This window comes from Anabas testudineus, chromosome 9, assembly GCF_900324465.2.
Source record: "Anabas testudineus chromosome 9, fAnaTes1.2, whole genome shotgun sequence".
NCBI classification, from domain to species: Eukaryota; Metazoa; Chordata; class Actinopteri; order Anabantiformes; family Anabantidae; genus Anabas; species Anabas testudineus.
The window spans coordinates 6059043-6084537 of NC_046618.1; the positions used below are offsets into that span (position 1 = coordinate 6059043).

General features: G+C 41.3%; 1 protein-coding gene across 4 annotated transcripts; it reads left to right on the forward strand.

The window, feature by feature from the left end:
- The first annotated feature begins 1822 nt into the window (after nucleotides 1-1822).
- On the forward strand, nucleotides 1823-24449 carry fgfr1a (fibroblast growth factor receptor 1a). 4 transcript variants are annotated; one of them, XM_026342755.1, is made up of 18 exons: nucleotides 1823-2441; nucleotides 5802-5982; nucleotides 10694-10936; nucleotides 11205-11294; nucleotides 11941-12113; nucleotides 13975-14098; nucleotides 15860-16050; nucleotides 16282-16432; nucleotides 19234-19430; nucleotides 19820-19965; nucleotides 20063-20184; nucleotides 20730-20840; nucleotides 21568-21758; nucleotides 21933-22055; nucleotides 22142-22212; nucleotides 22325-22462; nucleotides 22973-23078; nucleotides 23170-24449. In XM_026342755.1, exons 2-18 carry the CDS (start codon nucleotides 5829-5831, stop codon nucleotides 23344-23346), a joined length of 2508 nt encoding a protein of 835 aa, XP_026198540.1. In that variant the 5' UTR covers nucleotides 1823-2441; nucleotides 5802-5828; the 3' UTR covers nucleotides 23347-24449. The 4 variants fall into 4 exon arrangements, with proteins under 4 accessions (XP_026198540.1, XP_026198542.1, XP_026198541.1 ...); XM_026342757.1 differs by having other exon boundaries at nucleotides 19234-19424; XM_026342756.1 differs by lacking the exon at nucleotides 16282-16432 and adding an exon at nucleotides 17204-17348.
- Nucleotides 24450-25495: the final 1046 nt, after the last annotated feature.

Sequence of the window (25495 nt, forward strand, 5' to 3'; positions counted from 1 at the left end):
TTTGGTGTTTTTAGACTATCAGTTCATAATGTAGAATTTGAAATGCAGGTGTAGCTTTTATCAACACCTTATCTAACATGGATGAGTAAAAAAAGTCATACAGCCTGTGTCATCGTGCCAAGGTCCTCCTGTATTTGATGGTGGGAGCTGTGTTACAGTCAATATAACAGCAATAAGGTTGTGTTTGCTTTCTCATTATGGGACAGGTAGTAGAACGGTGCAGCACCAGTACACATGCAGAGCAGAAGGATCATGTGTTAGACTCAGCTGTGGTTTTTACATGTCTCTCTAATACTGACATTTAATATACAGAATTTGGATGCCCAGTAAAGAAAAGCAAATAATAAAATCTTTGTTTTGTGAATCAACCTAACATATTGCGTGGAAGATGAAAGACTAACACATGTTAAAAGCACAAATCTGTTTCTTTGTCATCCAATTCTTTAATCTAACTCTATCAAGCTGGGCTTCATGTGTCTGTGCAGCTTCAGTCGTCAGTCATTTGTCAGTTGTGACATGAAATCAAAGACCAGATGAGCTCTTCAGAGATGAACTATGTATTTGATCAGGCAGAGCAAACTTGTGTTTGTGCTGAGCTGGCACATACATTCGAAATTCTGACGGTCTTTGAAATGCTGCCAATGCATATGATCTTTATGTCAGCACACTAAAGCTATTTTGTAGTTGCTATGAATGGGAAATTGATGAAAGTGCATACTTTTGGTTATGATTTAGTATTCATGTTACATCAAATTTCCTTCCTCAGGCTACATACTCATATTAATGCCCACAGGGTGAATTTGGAGACATACACATCAGCTTGTACTATTTAAATTGCTTTTAGTTTGAAACGTTTAGTCCTTAAACTCTTTACCAACTCATTTGTAAAATGCCTCATTTACACGCTTTTATTCTGAGCATTTCTGAATTATGTATTTTTATTTACAGTGGTGGTTGAAATATAATGTTGGACTGCCAATGTTGTAATTATTTCTAATCGAGGTTTTTGCGTGTTGTGTTGTTTTTCAAACCCCGTAATGCAAAGATCGCGGTTTAAAGAGTGTGCGGAGCTCTGAAGGAGAGGTGCTGTGGCAGCAGGGGAGCCAGGCTCCTACCAGACCCGACGGACCTGGGTCAAGTTGCAAATTAACATCCCGGTTAATTGCGGAAGTCCAGCTGATTGACATTCAAAATAAAACCAGCAATTTCGTTCCAGAGAAAAAGAAAACAAGCATTCGTTGCCTACAGAATCTAGTGAGTAGAAATATTCACATTGTAATACAATTCACAAAGTTTTTGTTCATAAAATAACAAGTGAAAACTAACTAGGCCTACTAACTAACTACGTGTGGGAAAAAAAATACAAAAAACTAACTAAAAAACTACATTTAAAGTCACAACATTAAATGGGACGTAAACAATATAGATGAAAACACTCTGACACAGGTAAAAAAAAAACTGAGATCATTTTACATTTTAGTTGAATAGTGCTTTCTGTTTTATCCCCAACAATCATCAATGTATTCTCAATGATCAATGTCCAGGAGTTCAATGTCCAGTCTCTTTTTGGCTGCAGTCGACAAATCCCAGTACAGGATCAGCAGCTACAGGCGACCTGGGCCCAGTCTCACAAAGAACTAATCACTAATCAGCTGGTTAACAGCACTATATTGAACCAACTCCATTAAGCCAGCTTATTTGATTCTTGAGTAGCTAAAAATCCTGCGGTGGTTTGGCTTTTATTTTGTAGTGACAGAGCGGAAGTCGCCTCTGTCCCAGCCTCCGTCTTGACCGCGGTCCGGAGGATGCGCGTCCTCTCAGATTTAAGGGGGAAGGTTTGGAGCAGCCCGGACTCTCGTTGTTTAACAGCGTTTCTCCTCCAGGAATGAGCAGAAACACTTTCTGGGATTGATTTGAGTAGCGCTCTTTTGTAAGAATAATACACGGAACGACAGAAATCATCGGATATGTTGTTAGAAACGAGTTGAACAACTTTAGGAGACAGTTTTCGGAGGCGAGCGGACTTCATTTCATCGCGTTTGGGGCTAAAGAGGCAGCGGAGACCTACCGCACTGTCGTCGTCTGCTCGGATCTTTGTAAGCTAGGTAAAAAGAAAAAGTGGCGTGGCGCGAAGGGAAATCACAGCCGACGGTAAAGTAGAGAAACAAACTCAACACTAGCTAGAAAGTTTGTATTTTTTCGCTCCGGTCGTTGTTTTGGGGGTTTTCTCAGTGTGGGACACTGTCGCACAAGTTTGGTCAAATATGCACAGACCTGTTAGCTAAACGCCTGTAGCTCGGAGTGAGCGGCTTTCGTTACGGGGCCACACGTTTCAGGGTGGATTTACTGTTTTCGGGAGGTTTTTTCCTGCACCCAGCCTCAGTCCGGACTCCTTCCTCATCTGAGCCACCCTGGCTGTGTCGCAGCCCCCCGTCTCTGAGGTGAGAGGCTCATTTACTCTTTGACTCCGCTTCGCTTTATGTTGTGTTTACGTGCTAAACGTGGGTTCGCTGCTTTACCGCAGTTTAAAAAAAATAAAAATGTTAAATAGACACTCAGTCATTTACCCTCTGACATACAGTCTGCCTGTTTTTCTTTAGAGATGTCTTCCAGGTAGCTGGGGAAGCTGTTTTCGTAGGGATACGTGCTGTGCTTTCTTCAGTCCTAACACTGTGCAGTTCGTACCAACACCCCAGTCTCCACCATGCTCCACAGTGAAAAGGCTAAAATCACTGACATTAGAGCACAAGGCCTAAATGTTGCCTGCAGTCCTGTTAAAACTGCTTTGATTTTCTATTTGAAGTCACAACAGGCGCCTTGAATCTGATATGGTAGTTTCCTCGAACATATATATTTATATATATGTTTTTATTATTACCCACATCAAGGGTAAAACCTAGAAAGCAGCTATTTCAGCTACCACATGATCTTTTATTGTTTAAAAAAAAGAAAAGTTTGGCTTAATGGATCCATAAGTCTGAACATCTTTTGTTATATATGTATGTAATAGTGCTCTCATTTGTGTGGTATCTCTGCAAAAATGACCCTACTCACCCTATACATCCCCACTTATGTCTTTAGCCTGTCACAGGCTCAGAAAAACTATCAAATAGACCAGGGAAATTCAATTCACAGCATTTCTTCCTTCCTTTAAAATTACGGGGCAAATTACTTCTTCCCAAATGCAATGAAGTAAGTCTCACAGGACGGCCATCGTTATTACATCTGTCATGAAGTCTGGCTCTGCAGGGGCCAGTCTGATGTTATGTAAAGCTCTAAATGTTATGTTATAAAGACAGAGAGGGAGATGATGGATGGTTTAGTGCAAAAAGCAACATGTCCACAGAGAGATTTTTTTTTTCCTGAGACATATAATGGGAAGTGAGGAATAGTTGTGCCCTTTAATTTACTAGACTGCTCCCCTGACAGAGAATTATTTCTACTTAAACTGTGAGATTGGATTTACTATAACTAGATTCATCTGGAGATGTTTCTTGGTGTTAATTCTACTAGTAAGTGGTCACTTCCAGCTCAGACGATTTGACTTCCACAAACTCAAGGGGGTGTATGTGTTTGTTGGGCCAGTTTAATAGTGTGAATTGTGTTTTTACATTTGAGCGTTATCTTATGACACCTGATCCTGCTCCATAATGTGCTGATGGCAAACCCCTGATTCTGTGACTGCGAGGCCGTAGAGAAAGAAACACAAGTGTCTGTTTTTGTGAAAACGGCAGCCTGAGGGAAAGGGTGATGTGCCAATGACCACTGAACTGTAGCGATGTGCAGACCAGCCTGTTGCTGACTGGAAGTGCTGGGAAGGGGGCTGCAGAAGTTGGGAGCTGAGGAATTTTATGCATGAATGGCAGTGAACAGTAATTATGGTCTGGGTAATGTTATGGGTTAAGCCTGTAACCTTTGTCTTTCTATAATGAGAGGAATAAGTATGTTGCATGTTCTAATCAGTTTAACCTGCCATTGGCCATATTGTCCACAAAATGTTTTAATTTGTTAAAGAGCAGGTGGAGTTTTATAAAAAAGTCTTTTTTTTTTCTTTTTTTTTTTTAAAGCTGTGTAATGTACAAAAAAGTTGCATTTATTCTTCTGAATACAAACACTGCTTCATTCAGACATTACCTGTCAGTCATTAACTATATGTATTGCTTTAAAATGTTGACTGTGACGTTAACTGTTTGACCTTCTGATGTACATAATGATAAAGCTATTTCACTGCTAAGCTTATATCGTCCTATTTAGCAGATTGCCCTATTTGTAGATCTGTCTATTGTTAATGGCTCTAACTATAAGAATATTTTAATAATTTAATAATTTTAATAGGCAAATTAGGTAGATTACACAAACACATTGACTATATATTTATACGATTCATCACTTTTTCTTTTCTTCTACTACTTTCTAAGATAAAACGGTATTGACCAATCACACCAACCTACCACTGCGTGGGTCAGTTTCTGTTTAGGCCGGCTCATAAGTTGAAGATGAATGTTTGGATAGTAAGACACACACTATGTTTAACTCGTGCTCCTGTGGGACCACAGTATGACAAAGCATCGTGTCATACTATAAAGAAGCTACTTCCTCTTCTTACAATTATTGCCGGTTGTCGTAGTGACGAAGGCCCGGGGAACGTGGTCGGCTGCTCTTTGCGGTTCCTTCTGTCTGGCGGCAGAAGCACTTTCTTGGAGCCCTCCCAAACACTGACTCACTGCTTACAGAGTGGCGATGACCACGTTTCTTTATCCCCCTCGGACCCCCCCGTCCCAGCTCAGCTGCTGGAACACTAGCCCATTCTTGGAAAGTGAAATTGAATTGGTTTGGAGGTGAACACAAAAATGAGTGTTTCCGTAATGAGTGCTCACACAAGCGATTACCTCTTAAAGGAAACCACCTCTACATCTGAACACCACTGTATGTGACAATGTAAACAAAGTTTGGGGTTTCTGTGAGCCAGACGCACAAGTTTGTGGCGGTGTTTTACAGAATGGACTTTGGTTTTATGGATTCATCTGATAAACCCTGTGTTCCCAAGCTGGAGTTGAGAAGTGTAAATTCATTTTTAAAAAACTGCATTTGTTTGAGACTTCTTGACAACTCGTGGAAGCAAATGGTTGCAGCGGGGTCATTTTGGCCTTAGGGACTAAAACCAACTGTTAGGTGATAGATCTCTCAGCGTGGAAATGATGGCCTGGCGGCCTCTCTCTACAGGGGTGTCACGTAACAGGCTGTCGTTTTTTTTGGTCTTTAACAAATTCTTAAAGGGGGGAGGGGGGCGTTCAGGGGGTTAGGGGCAAGTGTTAATCTCTGTGGCCAGATGCTGCAGAGGTGATGATGCAAGCAGATGTGTATGTGAGGGTCACCCACTGCACTGTGCCCTGTTTTGAAGGATACTGTGGATCCTTCAACACAGACAGTGGTCTACCAGCAGGCACACAGCCTTGATCTGGTATTGTCAGTGTTACGTCAGTCTTTATGAGTGCAGACTACTATATTTCATTTAAAGTTTTGAAACATTCAAAACCTTAGACCTAAGGAAGACGCGTCCACTCTTTGTTTGCTGTGAGGCCGGTACTCTGCAGTTTCTTATCGGGATATTTTGCACAAGCAGGCTTAAATGCTGAAGTACGCACAAAACAGCTGTGTGAAGATTTAAATTATCTGAAACTGATTTCATTCTTGCCTGTGAAAGTTTTTTTATTTTTTTTCTTCTAAGTGAGGGTATGTGATTTTCTAACATTGTCATGCTTTCATTTATTTGTATTTATTTATTTTTTGTTTCCTTTTAGTTGAACACTGTGAATGCCACACTGCTGATGCACCAGAGATCTGAATGGAGTTCAAGTCGCAGAGAAGCCAACAGTTGTAGGTCCCTCAGCAGGATGCTGATGGGGAAAAGTTTACTTCTGTTTGTGGCTTTATTCGCCCAGGTTTTAAGAACCCAGTGCCGGCCTGCCAACACAGATGAAGGTAAGATGTCTTGATACCATAAAGCTACTCGTTTGCACAGCCCCCTGGCAGTAGTATTATTAAATATCATTTAACTGTTTGAACTTATTGAGTCTGACTTATCTCGACTCTTGCCTTGAGAAACAGTCCATTGATAATCACAGCTTTGTTCTTTGTACAGGAATGTAATCTTAACACACTCCAGGCTTTGGTGAAGGCTGTCCTTTGTAGCGTCAGTGTTTTCCCCACCACCGCTATTTGCCTGGGTCTAATGTTGTTTCAGTGCAATTTACTCCATCACGTGTAGCCATCTATAACATTTAACTAAACCATTTTAAACTACTGAGCTTATTAGGAAATGGGTTCTCAACAGATCTTACTGATGTAATTTTTAGCCCTAATAATTTTTATTTTTTTACTTTATTACTTCTTCTTCTCTTTAAACTGCTACCACTGTAGTTTTCTTTTTTATTGTAAAGAATTTAGCCCACTCTGGCCACTACACAAGTTCAGTTCTGAAAAGGGGAAAGAGGCACTGAAATCGAATCCTTAAAAATGTGTTTCTTGGATCCAGTCCAGCAGTGTAATAGCTGCCTGGACTTGTGGGTAGATGGGTTTAGATGTTTACACTTTGCTGTCGGAAGTGGAGACCAGCAAAAGAATATGATAAGGCTCAACATTACAATTAGAGTAATTAGGCAAGAGGGTCTCTCTTGTACTGTAAGCCCTAAAATAAACTTGGTGCGGCTGTGTTTAAGCCAACAGTGGGACAGGGAGGAGTAAATGACTCCCATCTGTAGCCCAAGGGCAGCTCTACTACCTAGCAGTCGCTGCTCTTCTCCTCCTTTGTAATGAAAGGTATTTGTTGTCACTGAGAGAGGAGTTAACTTCCAGGGAAACTATAAATTAGACAGTTTTTTTGAAAAAAGGAAAGAAGATGCAACTTTGAGCCCTCCCTTATCCTCAAGGATGGGGTTTCTGAGGAGAATGTTTATCTTCTAAGGTGAGCCATAAATTTCCACCGGTGTGGGGGAAGTCTGATACATTTACACTCCACCCAGTTCACCAAATGGCCAGGTACTATCTATGCGCCTCCGTGCTTTCCCTCCTGCTCCCCCACTGTCTTTAGCCTGGGAATGCTTCACTTCCCCCCCCCCCCCCCCCCCCGCTTCCCTGCTGGGTGACGGATGGCTTCAGCTGTCGACAAACAATCACAGCAGAAGCATTTGGTTGAATTCCTTTTGTCTCGGGTTGGGAAACAAAATAGTTAAATTGAAATGGGCATGTTTTATGCGTGCCTCATTGTTTGTCTTGGTTTTTTTCTGTTTTGTGTTGTTCACATAACAAAAGAATATTCCCTCAACAAATTCAGTTCATTGAGTTTATTCAGGGGCCACATGGACAGCCACTCAAACGATTACATTACCCCTAAAGTCTGTCTCAGTGATCATTCAGCAAAACCTGACTCTGTTTATTTGTATATATTTTCTAATTATGTAATATGAGGAAGCTTATATTATTGCATTTTGGTTCCAGTTAATTTATTTGTCTCAGTGCTTTGTTGTTAATGCGGAGAAGCTCCTCAGACAGAGGAGCGCCACTCTACTGGCTGAGAACAGAGGAAATAAACAAAAATAAGAATGATATTTACATTGATTCAGTTACTTTCACACACAGTAGTAATGGCTACAATTTAAAGATCAAAAGAGAAAATCTGGAGATAAAGAAAACATAACTTGTTGCTGAACTTGTTTTTGTTGTTTGACCAGTGTCAAATTACTGTTATAAATGAAAGTTGTATCATGATTGATAATAAACTGAATGTGGTCATGAAGAATTCCAAATAGTGGTGGAAAAATTGCATGTTCGCCAAGCCTGTTTGGGTCGGGCTGAGGAGAATTTTGGGTTGGTTGTAAAGCATCATCTCAGGATGTCTTCTGTCTGTCTGCTGCTCTAAACAGCTTAAAAGTTCACAATTTGAGCTACAGTGCTAAGTTTAACCAGAGGATTATGGAAAGGTATGTTAGTTAGTACAGCTCACAGAATTCCCTTTTACGTCCTGCTTTTGCTATGTTTTTCCTTTAGAGACATTATATAAGACTAAATGTAGCAGAACTCATTTGAACAACACTGGAACAACTTTTCACCACGCAGGTAATCCTTGTAGCTCCCAAGTGTTAATCATGCCGATTGTCAGCGGCTCATTTAGGAATGAAAAGGCCCCCGATGGAGTGCTTTCAGGAGGGACACTCTCTCTGTGGATTTCTTCGGGCTTGCTAATAGGCATTGTCCTTCTCTTTTGCTTCCTGCCCGTCCTGCCTTTTGTCTCTTATCAATCCTCTATACATGTCACCCACCCCTTCACTCTGGTGGTCAAATCAGCAATGGAAAACCGCCATAGCCATTTTCCCTGTGTGCCACCACAGAGCCTGACTTTACAGCATTGAACCATGACTGCAGAGAGAGCAGGAAATCCCAGAAGTCATTCACGCTGCATATTACTTCCTATCTTGTATCCAGAGAAGGGTCCATAGACTGGCGCCAACTCTTCCTTTAGTTGGTCTTGAGTTTACAGACTAGTGAGCTTTTTTTTTCTTTTTACCCGAGTTTAAAACCTGAATGCTTTCTTCTCTAGCAAAATTCCTTTCATCATTTATGCAATTAGGCTGATTTTAAATGATGTCAATCAGTTGTTCCAAATGATTGTAAGAACATATGGGAGACCATTCCAGATGGGTTGCTTTCCTAAAATACAGTCCTTAATCCATTTTAATCCAATCAGAGCAGCAGGAGGATTAACTGAGATGAAACATCCTCAAATTCAAAGGAAATGTCAGAAACTTGGCACTTACCTCTGTGTGAAGAGTTGAAAATAAATTTACTGTGAGGTGAGTGTATTGCTCTTTGTCAGGAAAATAATATTTCGGCTTTTTGTTAGACAGTGGTCGGATTGATTTGTGTACCCTCTGTTATGTCTCCAGTTCAATGTAGGTTGTCACAGGAGCACAAATGGTCCTGACTGGCCTACAATAAAGCAACAAGCAAGTTTTTGAGCTTTTATGGGTGTTTTATGATGTCTGCAGTCAGATTAACAGCTGGGATGTTGACACAGTCTTATCAGTGACAATTCTGTTTAGTGGCCAGGGACAGAAACACACTGACCAGACCCCACACAGGACAGAAACCTTGTGGTTAAAAACTGTACAGGTTGGATAGCTCTAGCCCATCACTAAATGCCTCTTCTGCTTTCCCTCCTTTGGTTTTGTTTTTGAGGAGAAAGTTGATCCTACCCCCTGGCCCCTTTTTCCTGCTGGGATTAAGGGCCTGTCAGACATATGTGATCCAGGAAATACCTTTACTAGGCCCAAGTGGGGTCACCATAGCAACTGGCACAAGAACCTGCCGCTGCAGGCCCTCTCTCGCTCGCTCCTGTGCACATGCTCACTGGCTCGCTCTCACTGCTCCCTCTTCCCCTTTATTGTTAGGAGACCTTTGTTGTGATGGTGGGAGGGATTAGTCAGCTTTGCTGATGTTGTCCTGAGGTTATGTTATATAGATGTGCTTCCTGTTGCAAGGAAGTATGTTTACAAACACATGATATGTTTTGAGAACAGTTCAAAATAATCTGATTTGGAGGGATTGCTCACCAATAGAGCATTTGATTATCTAGTTCAATTGTCCTTATAGTCTTAGAGTGCTGAAGGGCGTGTGAAGGAAATGGAGGATGAGTGAAATGAAATACCTTGGGGGAGCGCAATATTACAAAATGTCATACCATTTTCAGTAACAATAAACTTGATTAGCACCTGGTTTGGCAGCCAGGTAATTCTTGGAGTAAGGACGCAAAACTGTAACTCCAAATGTTTTGTTCCATCCATCCAGCATGCGCTGCTTGTCTCTGCTTGTTTTATACCACAGTAAACAAAATCATGGCTTTTGAACTGTTGTCAGACAACGAAAAATATTTGAATGTATCATCTTAAACTTTGGAAAGTTGTGGTGGACATATTTCACTATTTGCTGACATTAAACAAACCAATGAAGACAATAATTAACTGAATATGTTAATTGAAAACTAAAAACATTATTTGGAGCCCTTATGTTGGGATGGATGTTGTGTAATTTAACCAGAACAATGTTTACCTTTTTGGCTTGATAGTGTGACTCAAGAACAACAATCTCAACCAAGTTAGCCACTCACAATCTTTACCTTTGTAACTAGACAAACAACACCATTGTGATGGACAACGTGTCAGCATAATTGGGTTACCCCCTCCCCCCGTAGACCATGCAGTCATTTAGAACAAGGTGGCTCAGGTGTCTTGCTCCGTGATGTCTCCCCTATCTTCATTCCTCTAATTGAATTTCACCTTCCTTTCCCAAGTAGCTCCTTGTCTGCCTGACAGGGCTTAGCTAATATGGAATTGGATTTAATTTGGGGGAGAGGTTGGGTAGGCCGTGTGCTTGGAGGAAATCGAGAAAGGAATTTTATGCTGTGTTTTGGAGTTGCTTTCACAATCAAACACTTTTGATGTGTTTACAGTAGAGATACAGCTCTATTTACTACTCTGAGCATTTTACACACTGTGTAACGATTAAATTACTGCGTTTATTTCTGTGGGAATGGTTGTGGTGATTATCCTATTGTGAATAATTTGCAGTTTGTACTATAGTTTACACCAAACATAGAAACTATTTGATGTTTAACAATGGCCTTATGTTTCACTTGTAGTCTCTGTGGAAACACAACCGCAGCTATACACGCTCTATCAAGGGGATCGTCTGCATCTGAGTTGCTCAGCCAAGGACTCCCTTCATGCTGTCAACTGGACTAAAGACCATGTGGCCATAGTGGATGGAGAACACACACGCACACGCAATGGCCAGCTTGAGATCGAGACTGTGGAGCTGACAGATGCTGGCCTTTACGCATGTACCACCTTCAGCAACCACAGCATGTACTTCAATGTCACAGGTAAAGTTATGGAAACGAATTAGTATGGCATTTGTAGTTTTCCTTCAAAGTGTTTTGATATTATTTTTGGCATTGAATAGCAAAAGAGTATCAGTGTACATAGGTCTCCTTGTCTTAAATACTGTATGTACATATATATTCAGACTGTGCCTGTGTATGATAAAATGTGTTGCTACTTGGCTCCACATGTTTTTTAAAAGTTTCCAAAGCTGGGCTAACTGGAAAGAATGAATGTGTTTGGCCTCACAGTTACTTTGTGTTTCGCTAGTTGATACCCTGGCCTCATCTGAGGATGATGATGAAGATGAAGAGTCTTCGTCTGAGGAAGCCAAACTGTTGGGCAGTCAAAAACTGATTCGTAAGTGTGCTGATCATTTCACCTTTCTAATGCTACAATAAGTCATTACTTGCTCACCAGAAGTCATAGGGATATGAGTAATCATCAAGAAAGGTCAGTGATTCAAGAGCTTTATGAATCAGTTGTGTGTGTGTGGGGGGGGGGGTCACATTTGGTGAATGATTTCTCTCTGAATCAGCGTTTTCACTACTTCACTGACAGCCTTTACACGGGGAATGTCCCTGTGGTGACAAACCGTGGTTAACCTTAGATGTCTTCCAATTTGTCTGTAGAGCAATTAAGATGCTTAGGCTTCATCATCTAGCTGCTACTACCCGCGCTCCCACAAGAATCCAGTAGCAACCAAGCACGGGAGTCAGGCTGACCTTGAGTTTATAGTCTTTACTCCCAGAGCGTCATCTCCCCCTGACATTTACATAACTTAACACCAACTTGGCTTTGCTGAACAGAGGCAAATTTGAAACTGAGGTTTTCTTTTTATTTAAAGAAACCTGGGGTCATTAGCCATCCAGAGCTGCTAAGCACTGTGACTGTGTAATTCAGAAATCTGTTTTTGGGGTGACTAAAAATTATATAATAATTTCTACAAAAAGTTTTAGCAAATACACACTCATCCGCTAACAAACTTTTCTGTCTTCTTCTTTAGCTATGGCCCCACAGTGGGCTCATCCAGAAAAAATGGAGAAAAAGCTTCACGCCGTCCCAGCCAGCAAGACTGTAAAGTTTCGATGTCAGGCAAACGGCAACCCAACTCCCACTCTGAAATGGTACAAGAATGGCAAGGAGTTTAAGAGAGACCATCGCATTGGAGGCTTCAAGGTCAATAATAAAAATATTGTTAAAATATATTCTACTTAACTTCTTTTTAGACTTTCCTTATCCTCAAAATTGTTCCCTATGATTGGAAATGTGTCAGTGATCTCATATCCACATTAGCTCGCCACCCCCTACCCTGGAGTAAGACATTCTGCAAATGAAAAGCGGAGACAAGTTTCACATTTGACATGAGACACAATGCAAGATGCAACTCAACACCACAAAAAGAAACGTTGTGCCATAGTAATAATACCTCCAAGTGGGCAATCCTAGCCATCTGTTTGGATGGATAACATTGGCTGTCCTCATTCTGAGTATCAGTACATCGTCTTCTCTGTAATTACATCCTTGCAACAGTAAATGTACCATGGTGCCTTCCTTATCTATGTAGAGATATATGATGTGTGGTGTGTTGGCTGTTTTTGTCAAAGTCTTCTCGTTTCCAGGCAGACTACAGTCAAAGTGACACTAAGTAGTGGTAAACTGTGTGTTGATAAAAGTTGATATTCAACAGTACACCAGTCTCTTGAGTTATATAACAGAAGTGTGTTGGGTGAAAAGTGTAGAGCAGATTTTGAAGCAGGCTGTGCTTAATGTACCTTAAAATTGACTTCTCTGTGAATAGCTTTATTCATTGGCAGCTGCCTCACAGGTGTAGGTTGTATGTGCCTGTTGACAGAGACTAAGCCTCATTCCCCATGTCTGCTCATTCCATCAAGGTGTAGACTAGTCCATCCCCTTCCCCAGCTGGGACACATTTAGGAGTTTCCTCCCTAACTGCCACTCCACTCGTCCCCTCTAAGCCCCGCACCCATCCAGGCAGCACACTTAACCATCTGGCTGGTGTGTGTGTGTGTGTGTGTGTTTAGATTTTTTTTTTCCCTAGTCAAGGTGCAAAGGCCTGTACCAGCAACTGGGGAAGTCTCTCATCCTTCCCACACTCTTGGTTTTATGACCAGGCTTCTATTGTTCATATCGTCTGCATGGAGACATGCAGGACGGAGGGAATAATGTAGACCACATGTATATGAAGCCAAGCACAACACATCTGGCAGCAAGCAGCTGGACTCCCTCATCACGTTTTTAGCTAAATGAGAGAAAGTGTATGGTTCAGTATGTGTATATGCATGTTTGATGTTGCCATTGCCTTAAAGGTTCCATCGTTAATCACACACTGCCGGTCTTGGCAAATTTATGGAAGAAAAATTATAACATGTCTTGGAAGAAAGAGCCAGACATAGGTTGGTGCTAATGAGACGGGTTGGGGCAGATGTGTATATAAAATACAATTTTCCTGTGGTCTTTGAGAGGTAGGACAAAGATCTGCTGTTTGAAACACTGGGTGGTGTCACAGGAAGAGGGAGTAGGGTGTTATTTTATCAGCACATCATACATCATTGATCTTGTTAGCTGTTGTATTAAAATGAACAAAATTTGATTAAAGATGATGATGATTCTTTTAGCCGTTGAGAGCATCACTGGAGTCTAGCTCTGACTCTGTTACCACGATTGCGTCACTACTGGCCTCGTTTATGGTAATAAAATTGGATTCAAATCATTTTAGCTTAGAATTCAAGAAATAGCACAAAAATTCACCAAGGCCATTAAGTGTGGTATTGTGTTGCTTATTCCATTTATATATGTTTTTTTTTTTTTTTTTTTCTTTCAACAAATTGCTTGTCAGCTGGAGATACCTGCTTGGTTTTATACAATTAACTGTGTCACTTTTCATTAGGTAACAAATCCAACATAATTTATTGTGAGTAGCCGTTAAACAGTTTTTTTTTTTTTTTTTTTTTTGGCTATCATCGGCTGTAACATACACCAGCCACTGTAACCTTGATTTATTTTCCCAAACCTGTAGGTTCGTGACCATGTGTGGACCATCATCATGGAATCTGTAGTTCCCTCCGACAAGGGAAACTATACATGTGTGGTGGAAAACCAGTATGGCAGCATCAATCACACTTACCAGCTAGATGTCGTCGGTAAGTATTGACTGTAATTACAGTGGCAAGAAAACGAATGTGAACCTTTTGGAATTTCATGATTTTCTGCATTAGTTTGTCACAAAATGTGATCTGATCCTCATGGTAGTCAAGAGTATTAATAAATATAATGTGTAAAGTAATAACATAAAAAAAGTGATGATGAGTATGTGAATCATTGGAATCATTAAATGGATGTTTTACCTACTGTAGACTCAAACACAGATGTTAGCCAGTTCCAATGATACCTTCAAATCTATAGCTGTCACTCAGGGTTGTTTCTTTACCTCACTGATGAGTGTTCGTTGTGCTGTTGTGGTCATTTTGAGTGGTCACCCACTTCTTGCAAGAGTAACCACAGTCCCAAAGTGTCTCCATTTGCAGTTTGTTTGTCTAACTGTAGACTAGTGAGTTTCTAAACTTGACATCACTTTGTAACCCTTTCCAACTTCATGTAAATCAACAATTCTTGATCATAGATCCTCTGAAAGCTCCTTTTGGGGAGGCATAGCTCACATAAGTGTACTCTTCTTGTGTGGGAAAAACTCAGTGTTCTATCAAAGTAGCTCTAGTCCACACCTGCAAAATAATTTTCTTAACACCTGACTCCAGTTGGCTTTTTTGAGGTCATTATTCAATACATACATACTTTTCCACTCGCACTGTAAAGATTTGATTGTTCTCAAAAAAGACTTGAAAGATCAGATTTTGTTTTTGTGTTATAAATTTATGGACATTATATTTGTTAATACTCTTTACTTAGATGAAGATCAGATCACATTTAATGACAAATGAATGCAGGAAACCATCAAATTCCAAAAGGTTCCACTTTTTCTTGCCACTGCATGTTGCTGTCTTTGAAAGAAATCTTGATTCTGATTTTATCACCTGTTGAATATTCACTTATATTCACAGCTTTAGTTTAATGTTGGATCTATTCCACAGATGTTTTAGACAAGTAAACCTGACTAACTGATTAAATAGGATCCCAAAAGCACAGAGACAGCCATGTTGAGTTTCTCGGTCTTTGTCAGCAGTTTGATAAATCAACCCTGTTTACTTGTGGCTTGAGTGATATCTCTGTGTTAAGGAGAAAAGTGATTGCTCCGCTAGGACCTGCCTTATGGCTCACTCTTACAGCATTGGCCCCATAAATCACAGTCTAACTTCCTCTGTCGCTGTTGTCTCCTGGGTTCTGCCTGACCTCAGTAGCATACGAGAGCCTGATGAGCAGTGAGATCACTTCAGTGAGGGAAGTGTTTTGTCATAAGTGCTTGCTTAGTCCCCACGGATGTCTTGGTTGAAACTCGGCCAGATTCTTGAGTCGCAAGTTTACTTTGAAGAGTTATCAGTCATCACAATGAGCCACAAGAACATTTCATTTCACAGTAACTGCTCCAGATAAGACACATAACTTGCTTGTCCATAAGCTGTTGCCAACTCTTCGATAATAATAATAATAATAATTAGATGAGTCATATACAGCTAGAGAAGTAGCTGCTCTTATTCTCTACAGGAGAAATCACAGTATCAGATCAAATTATACAGGTGACCTTGTTTTTCCATCAGCCTCAGTCATTTCCTGTAACAAAGCATTGACATGATGAAGCTTTTATTTGCTTTGTGTTTGGACATCAGTCAACCATGTCTATTTTTGAATTATTGCTCATCTGTTTGTCTTTGATATTGCGTCTGTACTTGACTGCTCATCAAACTTCAAACCTTCCACGACGTTTGTAATATGCTTTGGCTGTGTTGCAGAGCGCTCTCCGCACAGGCCAATCCTGCAGGCTGGCCTGCCAGCTAATCGCACTGCAGTGGTGGGCAGCGACGTGGAGTTTGAATGCAAGGTGTTCAGCGACCCTCAGCCTCACATTCAGTGGCTGAAGCATATTGAGGTCAACGGGAGCCGCATGGGTCCTGATGGTTTACCATATGTCCGCATCCTCAAGGTAGGAGTTTGCTTTCACTTCTGCAACAAGCCCATGGAAGTGTTTTTGAAATTAAAGTCTGGTGTCATTCATATTAGTTTGTCTTTAGTGCTTAAATTCCCATTTCTGCCTGTGAGTCTGAAATGCATCATGTTGTAATTGAACGCTTGTTTTTGAAACTGCCACAAACCAAAGATCATGTGTTTGCTACTTTTCTTTCCTGTGTTGCATATGACTTGTTTTTATTTCCAGCATTCTGGGGTCAATAGCTCGGACGCTCAGGTGCTGACCCTCTACAATGTGACTGAGGAGGAGAGCGGAGAGTATATATGTAAAGTGTCCAATTATATAGGAGAGGCCAATCAGTCAGCCTGGCTGACTGTCATCAGATATGATCCCACAGGTAACCACCATGCAGCAGTTCAGGGACGACACAGTGGAGGCGCTTCTAGGACCACCTGGAAAAAAACTAGGGCTGTATAACTCGAGAGAGCCTCAGCTGTTTCTCTCCTCCCTCCCTCCATTTTCTCCCTCCTTCTCTCCTGCCTCAGTGCTCCTGACTGTAAATGACGCTATGGAAAATTCCCAGCAGAACAGTTGAAAGTGTTTAGTCTCAGGTTTATGTTGGACCCATTCTCATTCCTGCCCCATGCCTGTGCTGTGCCCTCCTAATATGGGCCTTTCTTGCCATCTTCTTCTATTACTCTCACTCCCTTGCCCTTCAAAGTCCTCTGTGTACGGCTCAGAGACTCTCTCTCCTTAGTTTTTTTTTTTCCAGCTGTCCTCTGCTTACCTATATTTCACAGACCTCCTGTTGTTTGTCTAATTCTCACATAGTTGGCAGAAGTGTTGATGTGAGTTTGAGTGTGCCCTGTTCTGCTGTGGAGTTTTCCATGTTGCCCATCTCTTGCATGTAGAGATGAGACTGAGGTTTTTAATGTGGTGATGGGTTGGCCCAGTGTGGGGTTCAGCAGTGCAGAGTCAACCTAACCAACTTCTTCACTAACAGATACTGGAGTCCTCTGCAGGGGCTCTTGGTGGTACTTTTTGGGAAGATGGTATTGGATCGAAGAGGAGAACGCTCCTGCATCCCCTTTCTCTTTCAGAATCCTTTACTCATGGTTCCCTTTCCTCTCTTGGGCCTCTTGTTGGGTCTTCTTCCTTTATTTTCTAGACCGCTGGCCTTAACACCACGGACAAGGAAATGGAAATCCTCCAACTGAGAAATGTGTCTTTTGATGACGCTGGGGAGTATACCTGTTTGGCGGGCAATTCTATCGGGTTCTCTCATCACTCTGCATGGTTGACCGTTTTTGAAGGTATCAGTGGTTCTGTCTCTCTCCTATATTTCCATACTTTCCCTTTTACAGCTTCAGCCTGGCTGTCCACCTTCACAATTGCTAGAACAAGGTCTTTTCTGACGTACGTTCTTTTAAACAAATGTGAGGGGAAGCCAGTGCAAGTTACACATACTAACTCTCTGCATATCTTTGCACTCAGCATGGCTCCTTCTACATCTAATCTCTTTAGATGGAAAATTATGAGCCATGCTTCACCATTTCTTTATTACAATCACAGAATGACAAACAACCCACGAACTGTATCAGGACCATGGAAGAACTTTTAAAAGCAGGCCAGTAGTATCACATAGGATTTAATGGTCTCAGCCAGGGAGATACAGATTCATACATGGCTTGTTTGGCAGCTCTGATGACATTTCACTTTGAACTGTCTCTAGCATTCTGCTTTTTAATTGGTGTTTGCATTTGATTTGGTGTAAAGCTGATTATCTTTGACAAGCACTACGAATGACATGTATTCCTGATGTCATTTCCTGCTGTGAGCGCAGCAGCTGGCCTTGATAATTGGCTCTCTGTAGTGGATGTGTCATTCCTGAGGGTTGGAATAGGCATTTGTCCAATTATCAAGCTGCTTGTCTATCAACCTCTTCACACAAGTGCAGCTCACTTGTGTTGCTGGTGTTGGTTTGGGGTGTAATGGTACATTTCAGCTGGTACGGCGCCCTTGGATTGGGATGCGTCCATAATTAGTTCTATGTGAAAATCTCCCTCTACGTCATATCTGAAGAAGAACGTGAACAACCACAAAGACTCTTGGCACAGTTAAGATTTCCTTTAAAACAAAAACACATAAAAAATCATTGATGTTAAAAGTGTGTGCTTAAGGGTATTATGTTTAATCATTCAGAAGTGTTCTTACCAGTACTCTACGCAGGAACGCATCCAGTGGTATGGATTTAAGAAACAGGACTCGACATGATAACTGTTTGCTTTTGTGTGGGACATTTGAAGAATTGAAAGAAAACGTAATACATTTAATCTGCAACTGCTTTAATTTCATTGCTAGGCTTATGTTTGAACAAAAACTCATTCAGCATTTGTGAGATCTAGCGTCTGTGCAATACCACATCCCAAACCAAGGTCTGCCCCAGACTGTTTCACTGCAATATGGAATCATTACACCCCAAGTATTGGTATAAATAAAAGTTGGTGTTTTTAACTAAATGGGAGGAAAAAAACAAGATCTGAAATTAACAGTTCATTAGCATATAGATATGATGTTTTGTTGTAAAACAAGCCATAGTTTACCAGCACCAACACAAATATTGTACATATCAGAAAATTAAACTAGTGTATTGTAGCTCGTGCTTAATGGTATACATTTTAGACCAACTGTGAATTGGACTATTTGATGAAGTTGAAATTATGTGTATTGTTGAAATGGGTTGTGTGTGTTTGTGTGTGTTGACAGCGTATAAAAGTCAGATTCTTTGCTTAAATTTTTACACACTGAATATCAATGACATTAATTGCACACATCCATACATGAACAAAAATAATTTTTGTTTACATTAAAACATTGTTCTGGATTAAATACTGTTAATTTGCGTTACACAGAATTTGGGTCATTTGGGTTTGTCTCAGCTATTGCTGGTGTTTGACTGTGACCACTTAAACTGACCAAGAATGTCAAGCTAAACCCTGTGCTTTGGTTAGTTCAATCTCATGTCTGTGTCAGAGGCTCTGGCTTTTAGACTTGTCAGCTGTGTGTGGGTGGGACCTTGTTTTATTTGTGTTTCTGTGTATTTGCAAGCAGTAGAATGTTTGGTGTATTTGAGTGTGTACAGACAATATGTTCATGACAGCTGACCCCACCCATGCCTGCCCCCCTACCCCCATCTAGCTGTCCCACATTACCCTCCAGCCAACCACACCTACCTGGAGGTCGTCATCTACTGCGTGGGCTTCTTTTTCATTGCCGTCATGATTGCTACGGCGGTTATCGTCAAGATTCGCACCTCCTCGAAGAAGAGCGACTTCAACAGTCAGCTGGCTGTCCACAAGCTGGCCAAAAGCATTCCCCTGCGCAGACAGGTAACAGAAAGTAGATAGGGGGTTTGGAAAATTTATTCATTTAGCGCACGTTTATTCAAACCTTTACAACGCATTTGACTTGTATGACTCATCTGTAAATTTTTACAGCATTTTATCTTGGTGTTATCTTAACACTTAAAGCAAACATTCATAGAGCTTTCAGGGTCGTTGTAGCTCCTTGAGGTCTTGTACATCCGGTAAGTATGCAAGGAGTGGTTAGACTCTAAAGGCATGGGATATTTAGTGGTTTGGTGGTTATAAAGTGCTTCTGTGTGGGAATTTTGATAATCGTGCTGTAGTCTTAATTTTCGACTGGCCTCTGTAGAGTAAATACGCTTCTGCTGCTGGTGTCTGTTCCACTATGAGGGGAGTAATGTCAGTCTTCTTTACCTCAGGTATCTGTGGACTCGAGCTCCTCTATCCACTCTGGAGTGATGCTGGTTCGTCCCTCCAGACTGTCTTCCAGTGGCTCTCCAATGCTGTCAGGCGTGTCTGAGTATGAACTTCCCCAGGACCCCCGCTGGGAGCTTCCCCGGGACAGGTGTGTCTTGAACTAAACATTCTGACCCTCTACTAATTGCCTTCTTTTTTGTCTTCAGTTCTACAACTTACTATCTTTTGTATTTTTCTCTTTGCAGACTTGTCCTTGGCAAACCACTGGGTGAAGGTTGCTTTGGCCAGGTGGTGATGGGAGAGGCACTGGGTCTTGACAAAGAGAAGCCAAACCGTGTGACCAAGGTTGCAGTCAAAATGTTGAAATGTAAGTTAGCAGTTCCTTTTAAGAGTTCTCAGTCATGTGGGGTATACAGTAGGTTTGGATTGATGGGTACTGAAACTAATGAGATCAGCTGGAATATGTTGTGGATTTGCCAAGAAAAGCTTGTCACAGTACGGTATAGTAATAGATTTACCAGAAGCCTCGAGTCCAGGCTCCAGGGATGAGAAAAACTTCCATCACCAAAGCTGTGATGAACAAATACTAAGAGACATCTGCCACTGGATAATAGCCACTGTGTAAATGGTAGAGCAGAGTAAAAATTTATGAGAACACTTGACATCCCATATAAAACAGTGTTCATTAAACGGCACAGAGGAGTGAGGATGTAGGGAAAGTAGCATTTATTGTCTCATACTTTAAGTACCTTTCCCCAGGGAGCATTCTCCAAGACAAACGCCAGCCCAGCTCCGCAATAGCTGCAATGTTGTTGTATATACTTTGAAAGGTGATTATTGTGAGGCCTTTCTGGGCCCTTTCATCAACACAACACTGACCAATTATCCTAATATGATTTATTTTCCCTCCAGCTGACGCCACAGAGAAAGACCTGTCAGACCTGATTTCAGAGATGGAGATGATGAAGATCATCGGGAGACACAAGAACATCATTAATCTGCTGGGAGCCTGTACACAGGACGGTAAGACCAGACAGACAGGGGCCTGTTACTGCCCTGCCCTGCTCTGGCCTGCTCAGGCCAACTTACACACTCTTGTCCCACAGACAACAGTGTTGCTGTGAACCTTACTTTGTGGGATGTGTAGAACAGCATGAATAAATGATCCTGACACCAGCTTCCGAGCTCGCAATTTGATTCGACCACAGCTGTTGCCATTTCTCTCCATTCATCACAGACAAAAAAACTAAAGGAAAACTAACCTCTGATGACCCCGTGGTGCACACGCTCTATTGCCTTCACACTGAAACACAAAGCTCTTTGTTCACTCCACTTTATTTACCAACTGCTGTAACTACTGCTGTATTGAAGCATTTCTTGAGTTGGCATTTATCTGTAATTCTCAAAGGATTTAGTATCTCTGCCAGTGAGTGCAGGTTGTGCCTGTTTGCCTGCTATGCTAGGATTTGAACATTTGGCTTGGTTGGAATAATATTCATGTACATCGGGGAGAATCATTTGTTGTTGTTTTTTTTGTTTTTGGTTTTTTTACCCGGTGACATTTACCCTTGAGCCACATTTGCAAAGCATTTCAGTTCAAATAAGCATCTTCTCATGAGCTGTAAATACACATTGCTTTCATTGCACAATATGCTCCCAGCATGAAGACTTTGGTGGCTATTACCCTTTTCTTAGTGCTGCCATCATTACAGTTCTATGAATCAAGTCAAGTGAATTTCTTTTTTTCCAGGTCCACTGTATGTGATAGTAGAGTATGCATCCAAGGGCAACTTGCGGGAGTACTTGCGAGCTCGGCGCCCACCAGGCATGGAGTACTGCTACAACCCAGACCAGGTTCCTGTTGAGAACATGTCCATCAAGGACCTGGTGTCCTGTGCTTACCAGGTGGCCCGAGGCATGGAGTATTTGGCTTCCAAGAAGGTAACCATAAAGCCTTCCATGTTAAATATACAGAATCAGTTAGAGCAGTGCTGGGGTACGATCTATGCATAAGAGAGAGTAGAGAGTTTAAATTGTTGGCTGATGAGGGTTTGTATTTGAGACACTGATACTCAGAATGTTCAGTTATAGTAATATGTGTTTTTATTTGTTCAGTGCATCCACAGAGATCTTGCTGCTCGCAATGTTTTGGTAACAGAGGACAATGTGATGAAAATAGCCGACTTTGGGCTTGCAAGAGATATCCACCATATTGATTACTATAAGAAGACCACCAACGTGAGTGCTCTTACAATTTATTTAATGTCTTTCACAAACATGAAATCATACTCTAGATAGTCATGCCATGCATATCTTTCCCACAGGGTCGTTTGCCAGTCAAGTGGATGGCTCCCGAGGCTCTGTTTGACCGGATATACACACATCAAAGTGATGTGTGAGTATCACTTGGTTATTTTTCTAATTCAGTCTTGTTGGAATATGTGTAAAACATTCAGTCCTGCAGAAAATCTGAAACTCTGTACACTTTTGTCTTTTTCTGTCTGCAGCTGGTCATTTGGGGTGCTGCTTTGGGAGATCTTTACCCTGGGAGGCTCTCCGTATCCCGGCGTCCCAGTGGAAGAGCTGTTCAAGCTGCTGAAGGAAGGTCACCGTATGGACAAGCCCTCTACATGCACTCACGAGCTGTAAGGGAACATTACACATCTAAAATCAAACATGTTCCACTGACTGTTCTGCAACTGTGACTGAACTCTTAATGGCTCTTTACCATCATTTCCATATTTGGTAAAACAAATATTTTAGCCAACACTTAGCTCAGTTTATTTAGTCTGTGCACACCAACCTTGACAATTTGACACATTTTGCAAAACATTGTAAAACAATTGATGACGCCTCTGAATAAAGGCTTCTGTATCTCATGCTTGGTCTGAGCAGTTGGCATTAATATTTACATTACTCGTGATGTTGTATATGAGGAAAATTCCAGGTGCTTAGCAACGTAATAATGATCCCTACTATTGTTTGTGCAACGTCCAGTAAAAGGAATCGCTCAAAGGTTGAGTGAGCTCCAAATGGAACACATTGTTCATTTGTTTTTGTAACTTTCCAGCTACACAGGTTTTTCACCACTACTCATGGGAATGTATACATTTATTTGTATGTAATCCTTAGTGCTCACTGTTAAATCTTCACAGATATATGATGATGAGGGACTGCTGGCATGCTGTGCCCTCTCAGAGACCCACTTTCAAACAGCTGGTAGAGGACCTGGATCGATGCTTGGCCATGACATCCAATCAGGTGAGCCTTGCTCTCCTTATCATATTAAGGAACATTGAGCGAGCACTGTTCTAAATGCTAAATGTGTTTTTTTTTTCCTGTGTGCATACAGGAGTATTTGGAGCTCTCAGTGCCTTTGGACCAATATTCCCCCAACTACCCTGACACCCGCAGCTCCACCTGCTCTTCCGGTGAGGACTCTGTCTTCTCCCATGATGCTGGAGCTGAGGAGCCGTGCCTGCCAAAGTTCCCTCCCCACTCCAATGGAGCAGCCATAAAGAAACGCTGATACCTCATCTCCATTCAGACAAACATTGACATTTCCTCCTCTCCCTGCCTCATGGGGTTGAACTCTTCCCCACATTCCCAGAGATGAAGCTAAAAAAAAAAACAAAAAAACACTGTTGCTCTGTGAGAGAGGAGCTTGGAGACGCCTTGTAGAACTTGTTGGATCACATGGACTGTTGAGTGCAGATTTCCCGGTTCTCTGTGGTGACGATTTTTTATGGGGCACTTTGTATTAACAGGAGTGGCAGTTTGTCACACTGTCAGAAAAGACTGGATCCTTCTCTCCACTTCGGGCATTCCACGGTTCAGGAGAATGAAAAAGACTGACTGTGATTGTGTCCGGTGTTTCTTTGTTGTTCCCTCTGTGGCCACTTCATCAGTAGTAAAGGACAACATTCTGCTTTTCAGACCAAATCCAGACATGCAGCACCGTGGTCCACTGCATTATTCATTCTCTTCTTGTAAATACAGTTAGAAAAGTATAAATATGAATATATATTTACACAATACTCTTATTTTTCTTACCATAATTGATTTATTTTCTTTTGGACATGCTTTTGTTTGATCCATTTTTCAATATAGTGGTTAGGGGCAGTTGTTACATGCGAATATCATAAAATTGCTGCAGATTACATGGCCAGTTTTTGTTTTGTTTTTTATTTCCCCTAAATTTAATGCATAATATTCAGTGGAAAAATATATCGGTCTTTGTGCGTAACTCACTGTTTGGAAATTTCTCTTCACCACAAGCTAGAATCATGAAATTTTCTTGTGTGTATGACTGAGAAGTGTGCGTGTGCGTGTGCGTGTGCGTGTGCGTGTTTTTATCTTGCCTCATTCAAGATCTTTCATGAATTTCAATGACATAGCTATAAATATTGCTGGTTGTGCGCCATACTTATTAGAACCCAGTGAAATTTGCTTCAGCCAACATCATGCACTTCCACTGTGCATGCCTTTCATGTGGTGAACGTATCTTCTACTGTAAATGCTTTGACAGGAGTTACATTTGCTGCCATATAACTTCTGCTAAAGAATTGCAGAACACGTATGTCACTGTAAAAAGGATTACATTAAATAAAATTCTATTGGGAAAACAAACCACTTTCAGATTTTGAACTCTACTCCATAAAAGGGTCTATAAATATGAAGATGTTTGTGATGTAAATCATGTTTACAACAATGGGCCACTTCAATCTCTCACCCTTTTAACACGGTTTGCTGGGGGCTGATTAGATATGATAATGAGCTGCTGACATCAGAAGAAATGTTGGCGAGCACTGAGAGGTGCTGTCCGGCAGTAAACATGTAATTTATGGTGGTGAGAATGGCTTGGCAAGTGCTGGCGCTACTCTTCCATCTATCAGCCACACCAACCTTGATGCCTGTGTCTGGCTCTGGCTTCCTGCCATTGGCTGATGCATCACCTGGATTGCAGTCTCCATGCAACAGGGTAAAATCAGCAGCACAGCACGACTGGCTCTCGACCCTTTTTAAAAGCCAGCTCTTACAGCTCAGGTCAGCGTAGTTGGCCTTCTGTACATACTGTATTACAGCAGGCGAGACGAGCAGTTTGTTAATGGAGGACAGATCCTTGACATCGGTTTGGTGACTTGAAGCTGCTGGTATTTGTAAGTGAACACCAGCATTATTTATGGTTATCAATATACAGTATGAGCCCATAGTTTCTGAGAGAAGTATAGTAATGTAGTCACCTCTGTGCTGTGGTTGAGATGCCAGGGTGGAGAGTGTTTTCACTTCTGACACATGGTACAGGAAGAGTTTGGTGGAGCAGAGCTCTTGCCAGCTTAATATACTGTGGATTTAAACCAGTGGCTTCTTTTAACAGTTTACTTTTGCTAATAAGATGAATGTAAGTGAAGTATAACTAATCATATTACAATACATGAATTTGATGGATTTTGGTATTTAATGCACACGTATAATGTTAAAGGGTGAAAGAGGACGCTGTTTTCAGGAAATTACGTACTTTGTGTTTTATGCTAATTAGCATGCTAACAACCTGAACTACAATTATCAGCACGGCAAACATTTCTATTGTCATTGTCATTATTTGGAGCTAAATGTTAGCATTTAAATATGGAAAACTTTTTTTAAAAAGACTCTGCTTTGTGTCATCTTTGACAAAC